The 16,899-nt window shown below is 36.6% G+C and overlaps 1 protein-coding gene across 14 annotated transcripts in view; it reads right to left on the bottom strand.

Annotated features, from left to right (window-relative positions):
• DMD (dystrophin) overlaps positions 1-16,899 on the bottom strand; it is a 2,398,628-nt gene that overhangs the window by 1,366,513 nt on the left and 1,015,216 nt on the right. For all 14 annotated transcript variants that reach the window (XM_055081921.1, XM_055081920.1, XM_028482834.2 and 11 more), the window contains one exon: positions 6,158-6,319. In XM_055081921.1, coding sequence (XP_054937896.1) covers positions 6,158-6,319 — 162 coding nt within the window. The remainder of the gene's footprint in view (positions 1-6,157; positions 6,320-16,899) is intronic.

Genomic DNA, 16,899 nt, shown 5'->3' on the forward strand with positions numbered 1-16,899 from the left:
ATGTAGAAGAAAACACTGGGATTGGAAGAGTTCATCCAAAGGATAATGACTTCCATAGTTGGCTACCGGATTGCTAAGGTCTGCTAAAGATCTAAAGACTGTACTATTAGAGTTCTATATTCACCTAAAATATACATCTACCAGCATACGGATGATATGTGTTTGAAGAAAATAAACAACTGATCTTGTGAAACTGTCAGCTTCATACAAAATCAGTAATTTGTAAAAGAAACAAAATGAAAGTAAGTAGCAAATGAGTGCTGCTGATTTAGAATACCCATGTATGCTCTAAAAGGAGTTCTCAATCCAATACTTCTCAGGATCACTAGATGTTTTTCATAAAAGTGAAATAATATAAAGCTAATTATATCGTCATGCCCTTACCAAAAAAAGACAATTGACAATACAGCAATTATGTTCATAACTAGCACTATATATTGAAAGTAGGAAACAACAGTGGAAAACCATTTTTTCCATTAGAGATGGTAAAGGGCAAATTAGAAAACTAAAAATCAATCAAACATTAATGACATTTCCAACACAGCATTTTACAATTAACTGAGCAGAGAGCAGGGCTTTTTATCATGATTTACCTCAGCAGACCATTCTCATATATCAAATTAATGACAGAAAATGGCAAGCAAAATTAAGCTGTAACTGTCTAAAGTATTTAATGGAAAAAAGGAAACTTTGTACCAAATAATTATTGAAGCTTTTCTCACATCAAATAAAGAAAATGACTCCAAAGAAAATAACTAAAATATTTCAGAAAGAAAAATATTAGATGTCAGGTTACGACTACGAATGGAGAAATTTAACACTGTTAGACGAGTAATTTTTAAACAGACAGTAATTTTGATACTGCATCCTCAAGAAGGGGAAATGGCCACATACAACACATATTCTAAAGTTAAAAGAAGAAAATATACTCGAGGATCTTGGATACTTTGTACTTTTGAAACATGTGGAACATGAAAAAAATATAATCTTTCACATCTTCTGCAACTCTTGCTTGTGATTATTTCCCACACGTATTAAACACGTCAAAATCACAATAATAGTCATTCTATATTGGGGAGTAATCAGTTCTGTATAGTAATACACAGAGGCAGCATTTCAGTGCTAGAACAGATTTAAAATTCATTGCATTGTGTTTACCATTACATCTATATTGCTGGGTAAAAAGAAAATATTTGTTATGGTTATGTGGAGTTTAACATCGGAGCCCAAATATCTATAATAGCTCTCCATTTTCTTGTCCTGTGATTAAATTATTTCATTATTACATAAATCCAGAATGAATTTCCCTATGCAAGTTTATACTGTCTAATTCATTAATCAGTGAGGTAGGCTGTAAAGTTAGACTGTTTTTGAGTCGTTTGGCAATCAGATGTGCCTATTTCCACTATAAAAGTCTTTTTTATTCCATAATGAAATCATAAACTTAATCTGATAGACCAAAATCTGCATTTAGGTCTTTATTTTTTAAGCACTGATTTTGAGAGTTTGGAATGTTTACATTTAAATATGGCCGAATATATTTAAAGTGAGTTAGAAGATTTAACTTAAATAAATACAGGAAGACCTCAGTTATGAATTATTTTGATGCGCAGCTAATGCAATCATCTTAAATTAACAGCTTTCTTTAGTAAAAAGAAGATCCCTCTTTTCTGTTTATTGATACTCATTTCTCTTTATTGACATTCATTGGGATGGAAGGAAGAAATCTGGTCTGTAGTGAACCTGGAATACCCAAAAGTCCTAGCTTGATAAGCAAAATACAGGAGCACTTTTCTATGATGATTATGAAATCCTCTCCTTTGATGGTAATGTGTTTGTTTCCTAAATTGTTCTTTTTTCTCCCCCTCTACTCATGAACATAAATCTACTGTGCGGGATATGAGGCTGCAAAAGATGGGCTCAGGAACCTGCCAGACAAAAGCAATAGAACAATTTAGCTATTACAATCACTGTTAAGCAACCCCACTGCTTCTACTGGTAATATGAGTAATGGGGTCATACTCTCCTCTATTAAATGTGCATCATCAACACATAATGATGTGGAGCATTTCAACAGGTACCCACGTGAGACTGTTCTTACATATTGGAGATTCAAAATATGAGATTACTGGAAAAGGGAAAAAAATTACAGATTGAAGTATCTGTGTAATCTTAAGAATTACAGACATTTATGTGGCTATTTAGACACAGTTATCACAGCTCCTACAATGATTTAGAGATACATACAAGGTAACTGGTGCATTAACATATGTGGAATTAGGGGAAAAAAAAGAAGAAAATAAGAAAACTAAGCCAAGTTCATCTTCAAACATACATACTGACAATTCTACTTGTCTAAATTAATTCGTTCATGTAGGAGTTCTCAGCTATATTTTCTACTTTCTCTCATTTCCCATAAGAGTAAGCAAACAATCAATATAGGAAAGTCACCAAAGTCTGACTTCCACCCCAACTCCCTCCCAATGAAATCTTGTCACAGCCATAGGTGAGAACGTCAAACAGCGGTGAGAAGTATGACGTGAAAAAAAGAAAAAAAGGAGACTGCAGCTACTCAGCCATTACCAGTAATGAACTAACGAAAGTTCTCAACCTTAGCTACATACTAGAATAACTCAGCGTGGGGAGGAGTTCCGAAAAATTCTGATGACTGAGTCCACCTAGAGATTCTGACTGGATTGGCCTGGGGCGCAAAGCTGGGTACTTGGATTTTTGCTTCCAGACCTTAGGTGATAAAACTAAATCTCTGTGTTTCACAATGTTCTTTAGGAAAATTAAACAGAGTAAACAACTCTATTCATGCCGTGTGCTTCTCTGCAGTTATCAATTTGATGATTTTATTCCGTAAAGTTGTTTCGAAGAAACACTCATAAGGCTTTTTATATTTAGTCATACTATTTTTGAAATATGTCTTAAATTTTTGATTTGTATATCTAGAAGATAAAATTTCTATATCTAGAAGAGCTTTCTCTATTTGCTTTATTCTATTTGAATCAATAAGATGTCATCTTAATTTTGTACTTTAATAAAAACCTCTCTTTAAATATGCTGGCATTTTGATGCTGTAGTCATATGATTTAAGAATTTGGTTTGGTTAAGAATTATTCTTTTGAAATAAAATACTTGAGTCAACGTATGCTCTGATATTCTAACAGCATGTAGTTTTATTGTCTAAAAGGTTAAACTTTACTCCTGTAAGTTCATGACACTAAATAAAAAAGTAAAATATGTTTAATCTGATTTAGAATCAGAAGGCCCAATCTGCTCATTATGACAGACAACTGGTCAATGAACAGGCAGAGGCAGTGGGAAGCTCATTGCTGCCCTATAGTCCTAAATGCAAATAGAATGCAAGGAAGTGTCTTGCTCTACATCTACTTGTACATATAATAAGAGTATACCTGTCAAAATGTTTTACACATTGCACACATTTCCTTAATACTGAAATTTGTTTATACCTGAGAATCTCAAACTATCTTGAAAGGCAGAAAAAGGGAGACTCTTTTTATTTAAATTTAGCAGTAAAACTACCAGTGCACCACATGGTGGAGTCAAACATCCACAAATCTATGTGGCCAATATGTGACAGGAAACCTGAGCAAAGATTTAAGATGGCCAAATATGGTAACGCCATTCACTTTGTCCTGCTTCTCGGTGATGTATTAAAACAAGTCCTCGATTTCTGAAAAGGGAAAGCTAAGCCCATTAATCTTTCAATTAGCAATTAACTAATTAATTAACTCTTCTGCAAATTTACAGAAACACATTGGGTATAAATCTTCATTTATACATAGGCTTAAATTTACCCCCCTTATATATACTTAGAAAAACGTCCTTTGGTGGTATTCTTAGTAGGTTCTTTGTCTGACACACTGTGCTTAAGTGCTTACTTCACAGACAACCCCTTTATCCTCTACTTGTTTCTTCCAAAGGAGATTCAAATTGAGCTTCAGGAAAGCCAGTCCTTGAAGTAAATCTGAGTACTTGATAACTCTGTTCTAGAAAACACTTCACTTTGCTGTCATCTTAAAATAAAACCTTGGAGAAGAATGTTTCAATAGCTTTTGGGTGGCTTGCATTTTCCAATATTATATATTACCATTTGGGGAATTCAAAGTCAAGAATCATCTTGAAAATGCAGGTGCAACCAGAAATGTAGGGAAAATGGATTTGAGCTTGTTGGTACTCTAAAATCTCTTTTTTCAAGTAGATTTGAAATTTCTTAATCTACTTGTGTGCTGTTATCTGCAAGTATTTTGAACTGCTATTAATAAGATTTTTAATATAGTTTTTACTTGGCATACCAAACAAAAATCTTTATATAATGGTATTAAAAACTAGTATGTTATATTCATGTTTATGGAATCATGTATTTATATCTAAATTAAAAAACCACTCAGTGTCAACAACCTTTTAAACTAAACAATATTTTTTTTCCTAAAAGTTCCCATTTTTTTCCTAAGACAATAAGAGCTTCTGCCAATCGTAAATTTGCTACTCATAGTTTCATTCTACCAGCTTGAAAAAGTAACTCTATATATTTTACAGTACAAATAACTGAGTTTAATATTTATACTGTTCAAATTTTTCCTTAATTACATTCAGCAAGTTATGAGCAGTCTTTAATCAAACATTCCTCCAAATTCATGTCACTAAATATTAAAAAATAAGCGGTTCTACTCTGCCTTTAGTTTATAATCATGTCGTTCTCAATTCAGTAAAAATTTCCCATTCCTACCATGCATTTTCTAAAGCCTACCTAAAAAACTTTGTATGTGACTCAAATTGGAACAGTCTTCAAAATAGATAATGCTAGAGAACTTGACTACGCTATGTTAGTTTGAAGAAATGTGTATACCGGGGAGGTTACATACTGCCCTGGTGAAAAGACTATCATGAGGATTTTATCATCAGAAACTTCCCCAAACTTCACTTTCTTCACCTCCTATGACAATGGTCAATGAGGAACCCCATCACTCTAGACTTCTGCAGCCTATCAAAGCTAACTGTACTCTGTCCTGTATTCTCAAGGACGTTCTTGGTCAAACTTAGACAATATGGAAAACTAAACCATGCTATTGTGTACACTGATGCTTTGGGCACCAAGTTAACTGTGATTCACTGCACTGTAAAGGCACAATAACCATAACTTATAAATCCAGTATTTTACCCGCAAATTTATTTTGAAGTGAAAACATTCAGGTATCTCCAGCAATTAGCGGGGAGAGGGTCTTGGGGATGGACAGATAACCTTCTAATGCTCCCCGCATTGTATCATATCGGTCTGAGTTATCCTTGGGTATTGGGTTCATACTATGTACATAAGATGTGAAAAGTAGCTATCCATAGTTACTGTAGATATAGTAGCTATCTGATAGTACCTTACTATCAGAAAATCCTAAACACATTTAAATAAATAATTCTTATGATATTTTACATACATGTAAATGTTATTTAAAAATAGAAATACAGCATTACTTCCCAAGGTGAAAGTGAATTTAGATAGACTAAATTTACTTGGTATAAAGTTGACTTAGATTTATTTTCATTCCTATTTTAACTCTCATTCTAGAAAAATTTGTTTAACACATTTCATAATTCAGATTGAATAGTGTTGAATGTATAGGTGAGTAAATATGAGTATAGACATATTAGTATTAGTAATAAAATGCAAATTTGTATCTCTAATTTCTTGTTATTAACTACTTGCAGCACATTAAATGTAGAATATAGGTCATATGAATTCTAATTCCAAGATAAAGATGAGCTGATAATAAAATATTTGATGCTGCATTTTTAATACTACCACCAAAAATATTTTCTTTACAATTGACATTCCTACGGTTTCCCTCTAGCTCAAGTATAGTTTGAAAATATTGATAAACAGCAGACTTCAGTGTGATGCTGCCCTGGTCTTTTAAGTGTCTCTATTTCAAATTCCTCCATTATGTACATTCAAAAATAAATCTTAGAGTACTAATATAGAGATCTTTTTCCCCCTTACCTCCAAATAGTCCAATCAGCTGATCAAATAACCCTTTGTACAACTAGATGAATAAATTTTAAGTTAGAAAGTTACTAATGTCTTGTTCAAATAATAAAAACAAAAGAAAAGAAGCTCATTCCAGGTTCTACTTGCCTGGGCTTCCTGAGGCATTTGAGCTGCGTCCACTTTGTCAGCAATATAAGCTGACAACTGCTTGTCAATGGATGAGAGGGACTCCTGAATTAAGTGTAAGGATTTTTCAATCTCCTGGGCAGACTGGATACTCTGTTCAAGCAACTTTTGCCTCCTCACGGCCTAAACAAAGAAGAAATAGGAATGAATCAGTTCAATATTTACTGGTGACAGTTTTTCTGCAATCCTTCTGCAAAGCAAATGAAGATTCTAGATTCTACCCCCATCACCTTTTTATAAGATAGATTTCGCAGCTTCCTGCCACTCATTCAGCTCTACTTATAAAAATGAAAATCAGAATAAGAAAAAGAGTTAGCACACAGAACTGCAGGATCAGGAATCTCTGCAGGACAAAAGCACAGTATTATGTACATCAAGGAAAGAGGCTGGGAAAAACATTAGTGAAATCATCTCCGTCATTGCAATCTGTTGTTCTCAGGCCGAATGTTCCTCCTGATCTCATTATATAGTTCAAGAGATTTGGTGTACTTAGAATAGGGTCATCGTCATCACAATCCAATTCAAGACAGATAATCCACTTCTACCAGTGAGACACATATACAATCTGTTCAGAATCAGCTCCTTTTCAAAAACAGAATTTTAGATAACCATTTAGTTAAGGATTTATTTTAAATACATTTCAACCAGTTATGCATGGTCTTTTTTTTGCCTCTACTTTCTTTCACAATTTGGATTATGGAAATTGCTTGTGCAATTGGATTTGTGTTACTGCTGAAGTAGAACAAATAATAAGTAACCCTAATATAGCTGCAATTAATCTTGATTGTTACTATAAGCATGATTAGGATAATTTAACACTTTTTAAGTATAAATGGCATGCTGAACAGATTGCAGAGTCTCCCTTCAAGGATCTGTTCACCTTTAAAAGAGTAGTTATAAAAGGAATGGGACAGACAACTTATTGAGAATGCCTTAAGTTATGCATCATAATCAAGGATTTTTCCTCATTATACAATGTGTAGGCATGATTATCTGGTACAAAAGAACTATCCTTCCCACAGACCATGATTAGGGTTTTAAAAAGAATCCTGCTTTTTATATTGTATAAAGAATATTAGATATTATACGAAGAATGTAAATGTTGGCTCTTAAATTTAAAAGATAGTGGAGATGTCAATGTCCTTTAATGAAGCCAGCGTGGAACACAGCGTTACTCAAGTGAGAACAAGGCTAAAAGCATCTGGACCAAAGGAAAAGGAGCTGGAAGACCTGTGATGCTGCAGGAGCAAGGAAGGTATTCTCAGTATTTCTACCTACACCATAAACCTTCAGGATTCTGTCCTAGGCTTTTCTTTCTTCTCATTCTATCCATACCCTTAGCTACAATTACACCTCATATGCTCACAACTCTCAACTCTGCATCTCCAGTCCAGATTTCCCCCTTTGATCTCTACACTTGCATATATATTGTCGTACTTGACAATTCCATTTGGGTGTCCCACAGCCATCAAAACAACAACTGAACCAAATATGGACCCACTGTCCCACCTCCCCAACTTGCTTTTTCTCTTTCTCTGTATCTTTCTCACTATCTCAGTGATTTACAATTATGGCCTTTATTAGCCATAATTTTGGATATTTCCTCTTCTTCTATCATATCCGTCACCATTTTGCAATTAATGAGTCCATCAATCACCAATCCTTTCTTCTATCTCCTAATATTTCTTGATGCCATCATTTTCTCCCTCTCCCCACCACCACCATTACTCTACTTGAGGTCATTAGCATCTCTTGCCTCAAACATGGTACAGGACTCTTGGCTGGAATCCTGCCCTGCCACCACTCATCTACAAAGAAGCTACAGTATGTTCTTCCTAAAATAACATAATAATTATCTGCTTTAATCTTCCAGTGATTCCTTATTTTCCTTAGGATAAAAGCCGCACTCAATATGGCTCTAAGTCCTTTCACAGTCCCTCTGGTGTCTTCTACTACTTGCTGGTGCTATAGAGAAATTTATTTTTCATTTCCCAGCATACATCACGTTCCTCTTTACACTTGGTGTTAAGCATGCTGTTCCCTTTTCCTAAAACAATCCCATGCCCAACTTCCTTTTATTGGCTAATTTACATTTATCCTTTGAGTCTTACCTTGGAAATGTGGACATCTCCCTCTCCAGGTGGCTGTCCCTGAAACCCTGTGTTCTCTCTTGCCCTTTTATTTCTGTCTCAGTATGTATCACACCATATTGTAATTTCCAATTGCCTAACTATGTGCCAGGCATCAGGGTGCTCTCAGGCTTTCTTTTCAAATTAATCAATAGATTCAGGCCTAACACTGAAAAATTGACCCTTGGCCCTAAGGCAAAAAAGGGATTCTTTTTAGTGGGCTGGGATTTTGAGAGACATTTGACTTCTCCAAAGTCTGGAGTGGGGATTTTCTCAAAAATTATAGATTCTTGCCAGTTCTGTTTCAATTTACAAAGAAAACTTCAGGCTCTTAGTTGAGAAAAATTACCTAGGAGTTTAAAAAATGCTATTCATTAATATTTCTAGGAAATAAAGAAAGAAGAACAGATGTCAGATGACTGATTTTACAAAAATATCATAACATGGTTTATGATCATCTTTTAGTAAATGATACACTTATTTATTTTACTTATCTTTTTGTTTATAAGTACGTGTCAATGAGAGCTGGATATGTCAAATGTTTTGATCTCCAGCATTGTTCTGTTTTCTTTTCCCTAAGTAGTGAAACATTTTAGCCAATGTTAAAATTAAACCTGATTTCTTTCAGTGATTTTTGTAGTAGATGAACTAAAAAAACAAAAACAAAAGCAAAAAAACCCTAGGTCCCAAATTTTGATGCATATAAAAGAAAACAACTATACATCCTTGAAATTTCTGCTTGGGGGACAGCGTTAATTACCACTTTGAATGTTGCTACCTTGCCCAAGGTAAAACAATAAGGATTAACTATTTTCTCAAGGACAGTGGCTGGGGGTGGAAGTCCTATAAGAGATGTGCCAAATCCAACTCCCCTGGCTCTTCAGGAACTAACATGGAGACCCAAGAGAGGCCACTAATCTGCATTATTTACAGCCACACTGCACTGCACAGACTGTCCTGATCCAGAAGTTCTATTATCTGGAATTTGAAGTTCAATGGGCCAGGCACTTAATGCAACTATTTCCTTTCAGTTTTTCTTTGTCATCCAAGAAGAGGTTGTAATTGGTCAAGTACCAAGTAATAAGAATACTCAATTTGTGCCATTTACAGCAACATGGAGGTACCCAGAGATTATCAAACTCAGTGAAGTAAACCAGAAAGAGAAAGACAAATATCATATGATATCACTTATATGTGGAATCTAAATATGACACAGATGAACTTATTTATGAAACAGAAACAGAATCACAGACAGAGAAAACAAACTTTTGCTAACCAAAGGGGAAAAGGGGTGGGGAAGGGATAAATTAGGAGCTTGGGATTAGCAGATATGAACTACTATATGTAAAATAGATAAACAACAAGGTCCTACTGTATAGCACAGGGAACTATATTCAACATCCTGTGATAAACCATAATGGAAAAGAAAATGAAAAATAATATACGTGTATATATATATATATATATGTATAACTGAATCACTTTGCTGTACAGCAGAAACTAACACAACACTGTAAGTCAACTATACTTCAATTTAAAAAAAAAAGAATACTCAATTTGACTGAATTACGTTGCTGGGTTTGAGAACACTTTTGATTAGCTGTTTCCTCCTGTCCTGACTCTAACTTATGAGCTATTCTGAAGCTCCACTATTATGGTCATGAACACGTTGGACTCTGTTATTTTAGAATTCTCGCTATAGTCTTCAACTGTAAACAATAAGTACTAAGTTTCTCTCATTCTAAGAGATGGAAATAAGACGTATCTCAAAAGGGTTTACAAAAGAGGTAGAAAACTGGCCTTTCCATCATTACTCCACCAGTCTCACTTATTCTAAACCTCTCTGAAAATTTAGGAGAGAATCATAGTCACAGTGAATCCACGGCCCAGGGAGACAGTGTGATGGTTTCTTCTGTTCACTCCCCAAGGAGGTATAAACAGTGGTACTTCAACCCTTCTGCCCCAAGCAAATGAGAGGCACTCCAAGACCATCATTTATAGAGTCTGGGATTACGAAGTAGATAGGATGACTTCTAATTACCAACTTGGACTCTGCTTATGCAGCTGAATGCTTTATTTGCTTTCTATGACTACTGAGGGCTTAAAAGAGGATCTGAAATGATGGCATAGTAAAGAGAAGAGGCATCTTGTACTTCCCAATGCTTGGTGTGGCAAAAACATTTCCGTAGGTCAACTGGACACTGAAGGAGGCAGCTATGTTTGAGCTGTCTAACAGGAGCACTGCATATGGAGCAAGAGTACTCCAGGATAAAGATGCTTGTAGACATTACAGAGCATGTTTTTCTTGTTAAAAAAAAATGGGAAAACAGAAGAGCTTCTGTAAGACCTCTTAAGAGCCCACACTTGCACCCCAAAGAAAGCAAACGTTTGTGTCCTTATTACATATAATACAGGAACACCATAAAATGCTACTTAAGAGGAGACATTTGCTCACTTTCCTTCATTCCTACTTCTCAGGCCAATGTAGAATAATGTCACCCAGGTGGGGTAAGAGAAGATGCTGGAGACTGATCATTCTTCCCTACCAGTGCAGTTCACTTGGGCATGGTTTAAGCTTAAACTGGAAACATTAAACTGAATATGAGATTGAAATTTTAAGCTGAACTAAACTTAATTTAACTTTTTTCGTGTCAGAGACCAGAAAGGAATGGAATCTACTCAGGATGCCAGAAAGAAAGATGAATAAACCATCTACTTGAAGCAAAACCATTTCATGTTTGTGTCCTATCTGGTTCAAACTATGCAGCAAACTACTGACACAGTCCATAAATTCAGCACTTGATAAACTGAGGTAGAGGCAGAGGAAAAAGATGACTATGAGGAACAGCGAGAATGTGGTTTGGTGCAAGACAGGAAATGGTTTATGGAAGGCATGAAGACACAGATAATGAAGGGCCTAGGAACTACATTTGAAACACTGAGAATTATAGTAGAACAGCATGATTAGAAGACTTAAAATAGATATGTCAATGTCTTTGTCTTATACAAAGGCCAGCAAATTACACATATTTTATATCCATCTACTGATGTTCCATGTGTGGACTACTGCTACTATCAAATGCAACACTTGGCTTACTAACAGATAATTTCAGTGAACAATTAAAATTTCTGAAGCATAATTTGAAGGTCTTTAAGGAAGGATGCCATGAAAATGTCAGAAATTATTTTAAAACCTAGGAATGTTCTATTTGCCTCAGAAACCGGTTCTCCCAACTTTTAGTTGTTCAGAACTGGCAGGAGAACATCCTCAAAGAAGCTGAAATGTAAGGAACACCCTGGGCCTCACCGTAGACTTGGACTTCTTTGGGGTTGATGAGAGATGAGCATTTCATTTCTCAAGATTCTGTATGGTAGAAGAAAAATAATAGATCTCCACAAAGTTGCATATAACATTTTTACGTGGTTAGGGGTGCTTTAAGTAGGCTGAGAAAATACTTTTCAAGAAGAATCAAGCTAATATTTTGAAAAGGGAATTAAATGGACATGAAAAGAAAAGGCGAGGGAGAAGATAATTTACAGCAGGGAGGAGAATTTACAACTGCTCACAGTCCCAGCAACCATCAAAAGCTTCACTTTGTTGCTTTTTCTTGCTTTCAAGTTAGTATGTCCTACCTTTTCCTAAAGAAACAAGGGCCTACACAGTGTTCCTTGGACAAGAAAGACCAAATAAATAAAAACTGTTGCTTTAACCCACTTTAGGTTTAACTCATAAGGCGTTCTGGCACAATTGCTTTTTGTGGCATAGTTGTTAATGTGCTTGAGAGGGATGTAGGCTATAAATAATTACATAGATGTGCACATGTGTTTGTATACAGAGTCTTTAAATATAAAAAATATTACATTATTTACAAGGGCCTTCTAGATTTATTTTTGGTAATGTCACTTGGTTTAACCCCACTGGTCAGGAAAACCCCCAAACCATGTGCACGGAGCTCCCTATAATTTCCTTTACAGGAAAAGATTATAAACGTTAAAACCACTGGTGTCATGGTTAATTGGAACGTCATCTGTTTTAGGTCTTTGCAGGTCACCAAAGTTCTTCTGTGACCTCTGAGGGAAGCATACTTGAAAGTAATGTTTAGGAATCACTTTGTCAATGGAACTTGACATCAGATAGCCATGACTTTCAAGTCAAGCACTGATAGAATGGTCAATGAGCTGTACAGTAATATATCTAAGACGTTTCTGGATTTTTGCTGCATCCATTCATCTTCATGGGTAGACAAATGAAATTGGTCTTCTGCCCTGACAGGAGCAAACTGATGTGTTATTTCAGCTTCAAAAAGAAAGTGATGGAAATATAATACAGTAAATCTAGCAGGAATCTACAGAGTTCATCTAACCGCAATCTTTTCAAGGTAACTTCAGAAGGCCCCCTGGTCAGTAAAGCTTCTCTGAACCAATGCCAAGGTGCTCTCTGATTGTACATGTGCTCATAATACTTCTCTAGACTTTAGGCAATTAATTTATAGATACTGTAAATAATTAAAATATCATAGAAAATTTATCCTGATACAGAATGAGACAGAATCAGAGCCTAGGGATAAGCTGGGTCACGATTAAGACCACAAGTTTAAGTAACATATAGAGCAAGGGTCCCCAACCCCCAGGCTGCAGACCCACAGCCTGTTAGGAACCAGGCCGCAGAGCAGGAGGTGAGCAGTGGGTGAGCGAGCAAAGCTTCATCTGCCGCTCCCCATCGCTCACATTACTGCCTGAACCATATCCCCGCCTCTGCCCCGGAAAAATTGTCTTCCACGAAACTGGTCCCTGGTGCCAAAAACGATGGGGACCGCTAACACAGAGTGTATATAAGAGTAAAAATCCAAATTATGCAGTAAAATCAAGTTGTAGAATGAAGCAATGAGTGGCAATCAGAAACAAAAGTAGGAATGTAGCCACTGAAAAACTTAGTTGATTTCTGGCAATTGCTTCTGTTGTCCCAGAAAGCTACAAACGCAGCAACTCTCCCCTAATGCACGTATAGGTAGGGGGAGGCAAGGTGTCCCAATTAGAAAAACTGTAGGTCGTGCTTCCAAGCTGAGGTGGGGAGGTAATTACGCCAATGCTGAAGGCCTCTAGTGAGGGAGAATCTACTGAGACCAACTGCAGATAGACTGGCAGTTGTATCAACTTGTTATTGTCATGTAAATGAAATGGCAACTTGGTATTCCTCAGATAAGGGCTGTGATTTCCCTTGGACAGAGTCAGGTGACAGCAACCTCAGAGTGGAAGACCTCCTGGGGTTAGTCAAACTCTCCACTCAGGAATTCAGACTTTCAGGATAAAGCCTGCACACAGTGTTTCTGGTCTCCGGGACTTCACATGATGTGTGGGAAGTACATCCTTCACAGCCCCGTTTACAGAGCAGCTAAGGATGGCTACAAGGTTTGGCGAGAGGAAAACAGTTTTCAGTCTTCAGGCAGTAGTCTCAAATATAGCCTCAATAACCAGAAATGATGCTTTTCTGATGTACATTAGTGATCTCTGCTGGATCTCTTTTACAGTGATGTAGGCCCATCATAGTCTGAAGCCAGTGTTCAGCTTCCCCTGAAATAAAATGCTCTAGACTCTGTTGACCTCTAAGGTCAATCACCAGTAGGGTTAAATTATACTCAGATTGGTGCCAACGAGATGTGGTATCTGAGAAACTGGAAAAATACCTCTCTCTCCTGGGATGTCTGGGATGACTGATCCTTTTTCATCCTTTCCATATGCATGAAGATTAACAATACTTATTGATCACAAATACTTCAGTTGATTGCCGTGGTTCTGGAGAAGTCAAAGTGCAAGACAGAGTGTGTTTATGGCTTCCTGCCACACTACTTATCCACACTTTACTAAAAAATACCTCAGGTATAGCTCAGTAAATAGCTGCACTATTGTGTCTGAAGATTATTACAAGGCTTGCAAATCTTTTGTTCTTCAAGTAGATGAGATAGAAAAGGATACAGATTTGTAGCAAGGAACTCCTGCCAGGGTCTTTGGCTCTGATATGATTCATTTGGCTGGGATGCAGGAACAAGATGTAAAAAACAGCTGCTTTTGCTTTTACTTGCCAAATATGCTGTAAACTTATTGAGCAGTAGCCTGGGAGCGCAGAAAGAAGACTCATGTGTGTTGATATAGGCATGGGGAACAGATAAATACTGGCAAAGTGGTATATTGCACTTAATTCCTTGTTAGAGACCAGGGTTGTCTGTCACTGAATGCTCTTGTGAGATATTAAGCTGGATGAAATAGACATAAACTGCTTCCAGCTTCCTCCTCTATCTCCTCCCCTCAGTGGTATCTTCTCATCATCTGTAGGTGAAATCCATTGTGCTGCAGTTGTTTGGAGTGGGAGAGGATCAACCAGCTCTCAGTTGGTAGGCCCTCACTTGTAGGGTTGCTGCATTTCTCCTAAGTCAGATACAGTTGAAAATTAAGTTACAGCCAATGGTTACCACAGCCATGCAGAATGGCTTAGTGTCTTTCAAACTGGTCCCACAGGGAATGTCTGTTCCATCTAAAATGTGGTCGAGGAGGGAAAAAGAGGTAGCATATTGGGGAATATAGCAATGCCCTTTATATGCCATCAAAAGTTTGGCATGATTTCCTAGAAAGTGCTCATTCTACTCCAGCAGAGAACTGTGGCCTTGAAGGAGAACCAGTGTTATCCCTGCTTGGTTTAATTGTTCAGGAGTTGAAAATGAGCTTCATCTCTGGAATAAAGAGATCACTCAGCTCTAAAGAGCAGTGGATGGACGTAATAAAGTTAATGGTCCACTCTGGGAATGATTCTGAGACATAGGGCACATCAGCAAAGCGGACTGCCTTAAAACAATTCATGCTCAGTTAAAGGTCAAGGCCAGAGTTCCAAACATGAATAATCATCAGAACCTAGAGGAACTTTTCAAACTACAGTTCTCAGGCTCAATCAAATTCTACTAAATTAGACATTCAAAGGGAGTCAGAAGGGAATAACATATAGACTAAAGTTCCTGTAACCCTTCCATCTGTGTGATTTTGATGACTAGCCAGATTTGAGAAGAATTATCAAGAGTGAAGTTTGAAAGAAAAGTTGCCTTAAATAAGAATTAAATAATAACAGAGAAATGCAATTAATTGGACTCACAACCAAGAAGAGGAAAGGACAAAGTACCACTGAATTGGCCACTTCTCATTGCAGATAAGAAAACAATATGAAGTTGTTAAGGCAGAGGCAATAAAGCACTTCTTGAATTTTATTTGATACTTTCAATGGAAACTCCCTAATGAATATGCATATTCTATGACTTAAAAAACACTTTGATGAATTTGAAAAATATCTGTATTCCTCATTCCATACATGGATGGCTCTAAGATACTAAAATGCAAAGAAAAGTTGTTTATTGCTCCTTCTCCCATTTCTTTCTTCTAGAAAAATGAAAGTAATTTTTACTAGCACCAAGCAATTTTAATGACAATTTGCCTGAATATTAAAGAACAGTTTTGATCATTCAACCCTAAGAATATATGTAGCTTGACCAGAAAATCGGTTTAAAAAGAATCTACAGTGGAAAAGATGGACAAGATAGATGAATATTACCTTGAGAATCATATTTTATGTTACAGGAATTAAACATTAGTTGTAAGCTATGACGGACAGAAGTAAAAGTTATAGACAAGTCTAAGTTCAAAAGTCTCACTTTAAGAAAGAGAAAAACTCCAAGAATTTCTATGAAAATGTACACAGATAGCAAATTTAAAAGAAAATTTTGTTATCGAAAAATTCATTTCTAAAAGGCTACTTTACTAATCTATACTACTAATTTAATAACTGCAAGTGATTAGTCTTTAGGTCTTAGTATCAGATGTTTTTCATTTATATAGTAACTTTCCCTTTTGCTATTCTAACTTTAGAGGTAGGAGTTCAACCACTAAATTATAAGAAATGTGAAGACAAGCAACTCCTAAAAAATTATTCGTATTCGGGAGACCGTCAAGATGGCGCAAGAGTAAGACGTGGAGATCACCTTCCTCCCCACAAATACATTAGAAAAACATCTACACGTGGAACAACTCCTGCAGAACACCTACTGAACGCTGGCAGAAGACCTCAGACCTCCAAAACGGCAAGAAACTCCCCAAGTACCTGGGTAGGGCAAAAGAAAAAAGGAAAAACAGAGACAAAAGAACAGGGACGGGACCTGCACCAGTGGGAGGGAGCTGTGAAGGAGGAAAGGTTTCCACACACTAGAAGCCCCTTCGCAGGCGGAGATTGTGGGTGGTGGAGGGGGAAGCTTAGGAGCCACGGAGGAGAGCGCAGTAACAGGGTGCGGAGAGCAAAGCGGAGAGATTCCCGCACAGAGATAAACGCACGCACATATGCTCACCTTATCTTTGATAAAGGAGGCAAGAATATACAGTGGAGAAAAGACAGCCTCTTCAATAAGTGGTGCTGGGAAAACTGGACAGCTACATGTAGAAGAATGAAATTAGAACACTCCCTAACACCATACACAAAAATAAACTCCAAATGGATTAAAGACCTAAATGTAAGGCCAGATACCATCAAACTCTTAGAGGAAA

The sequence above is a fragment of the Physeter macrocephalus genome, chromosome 21 (genome assembly GCF_002837175.3).
Source record: "Physeter macrocephalus isolate SW-GA chromosome 21, ASM283717v5, whole genome shotgun sequence".
In the NCBI taxonomy this organism is placed as follows: domain Eukaryota; kingdom Metazoa; phylum Chordata; class Mammalia; order Artiodactyla; family Physeteridae; genus Physeter; species Physeter macrocephalus.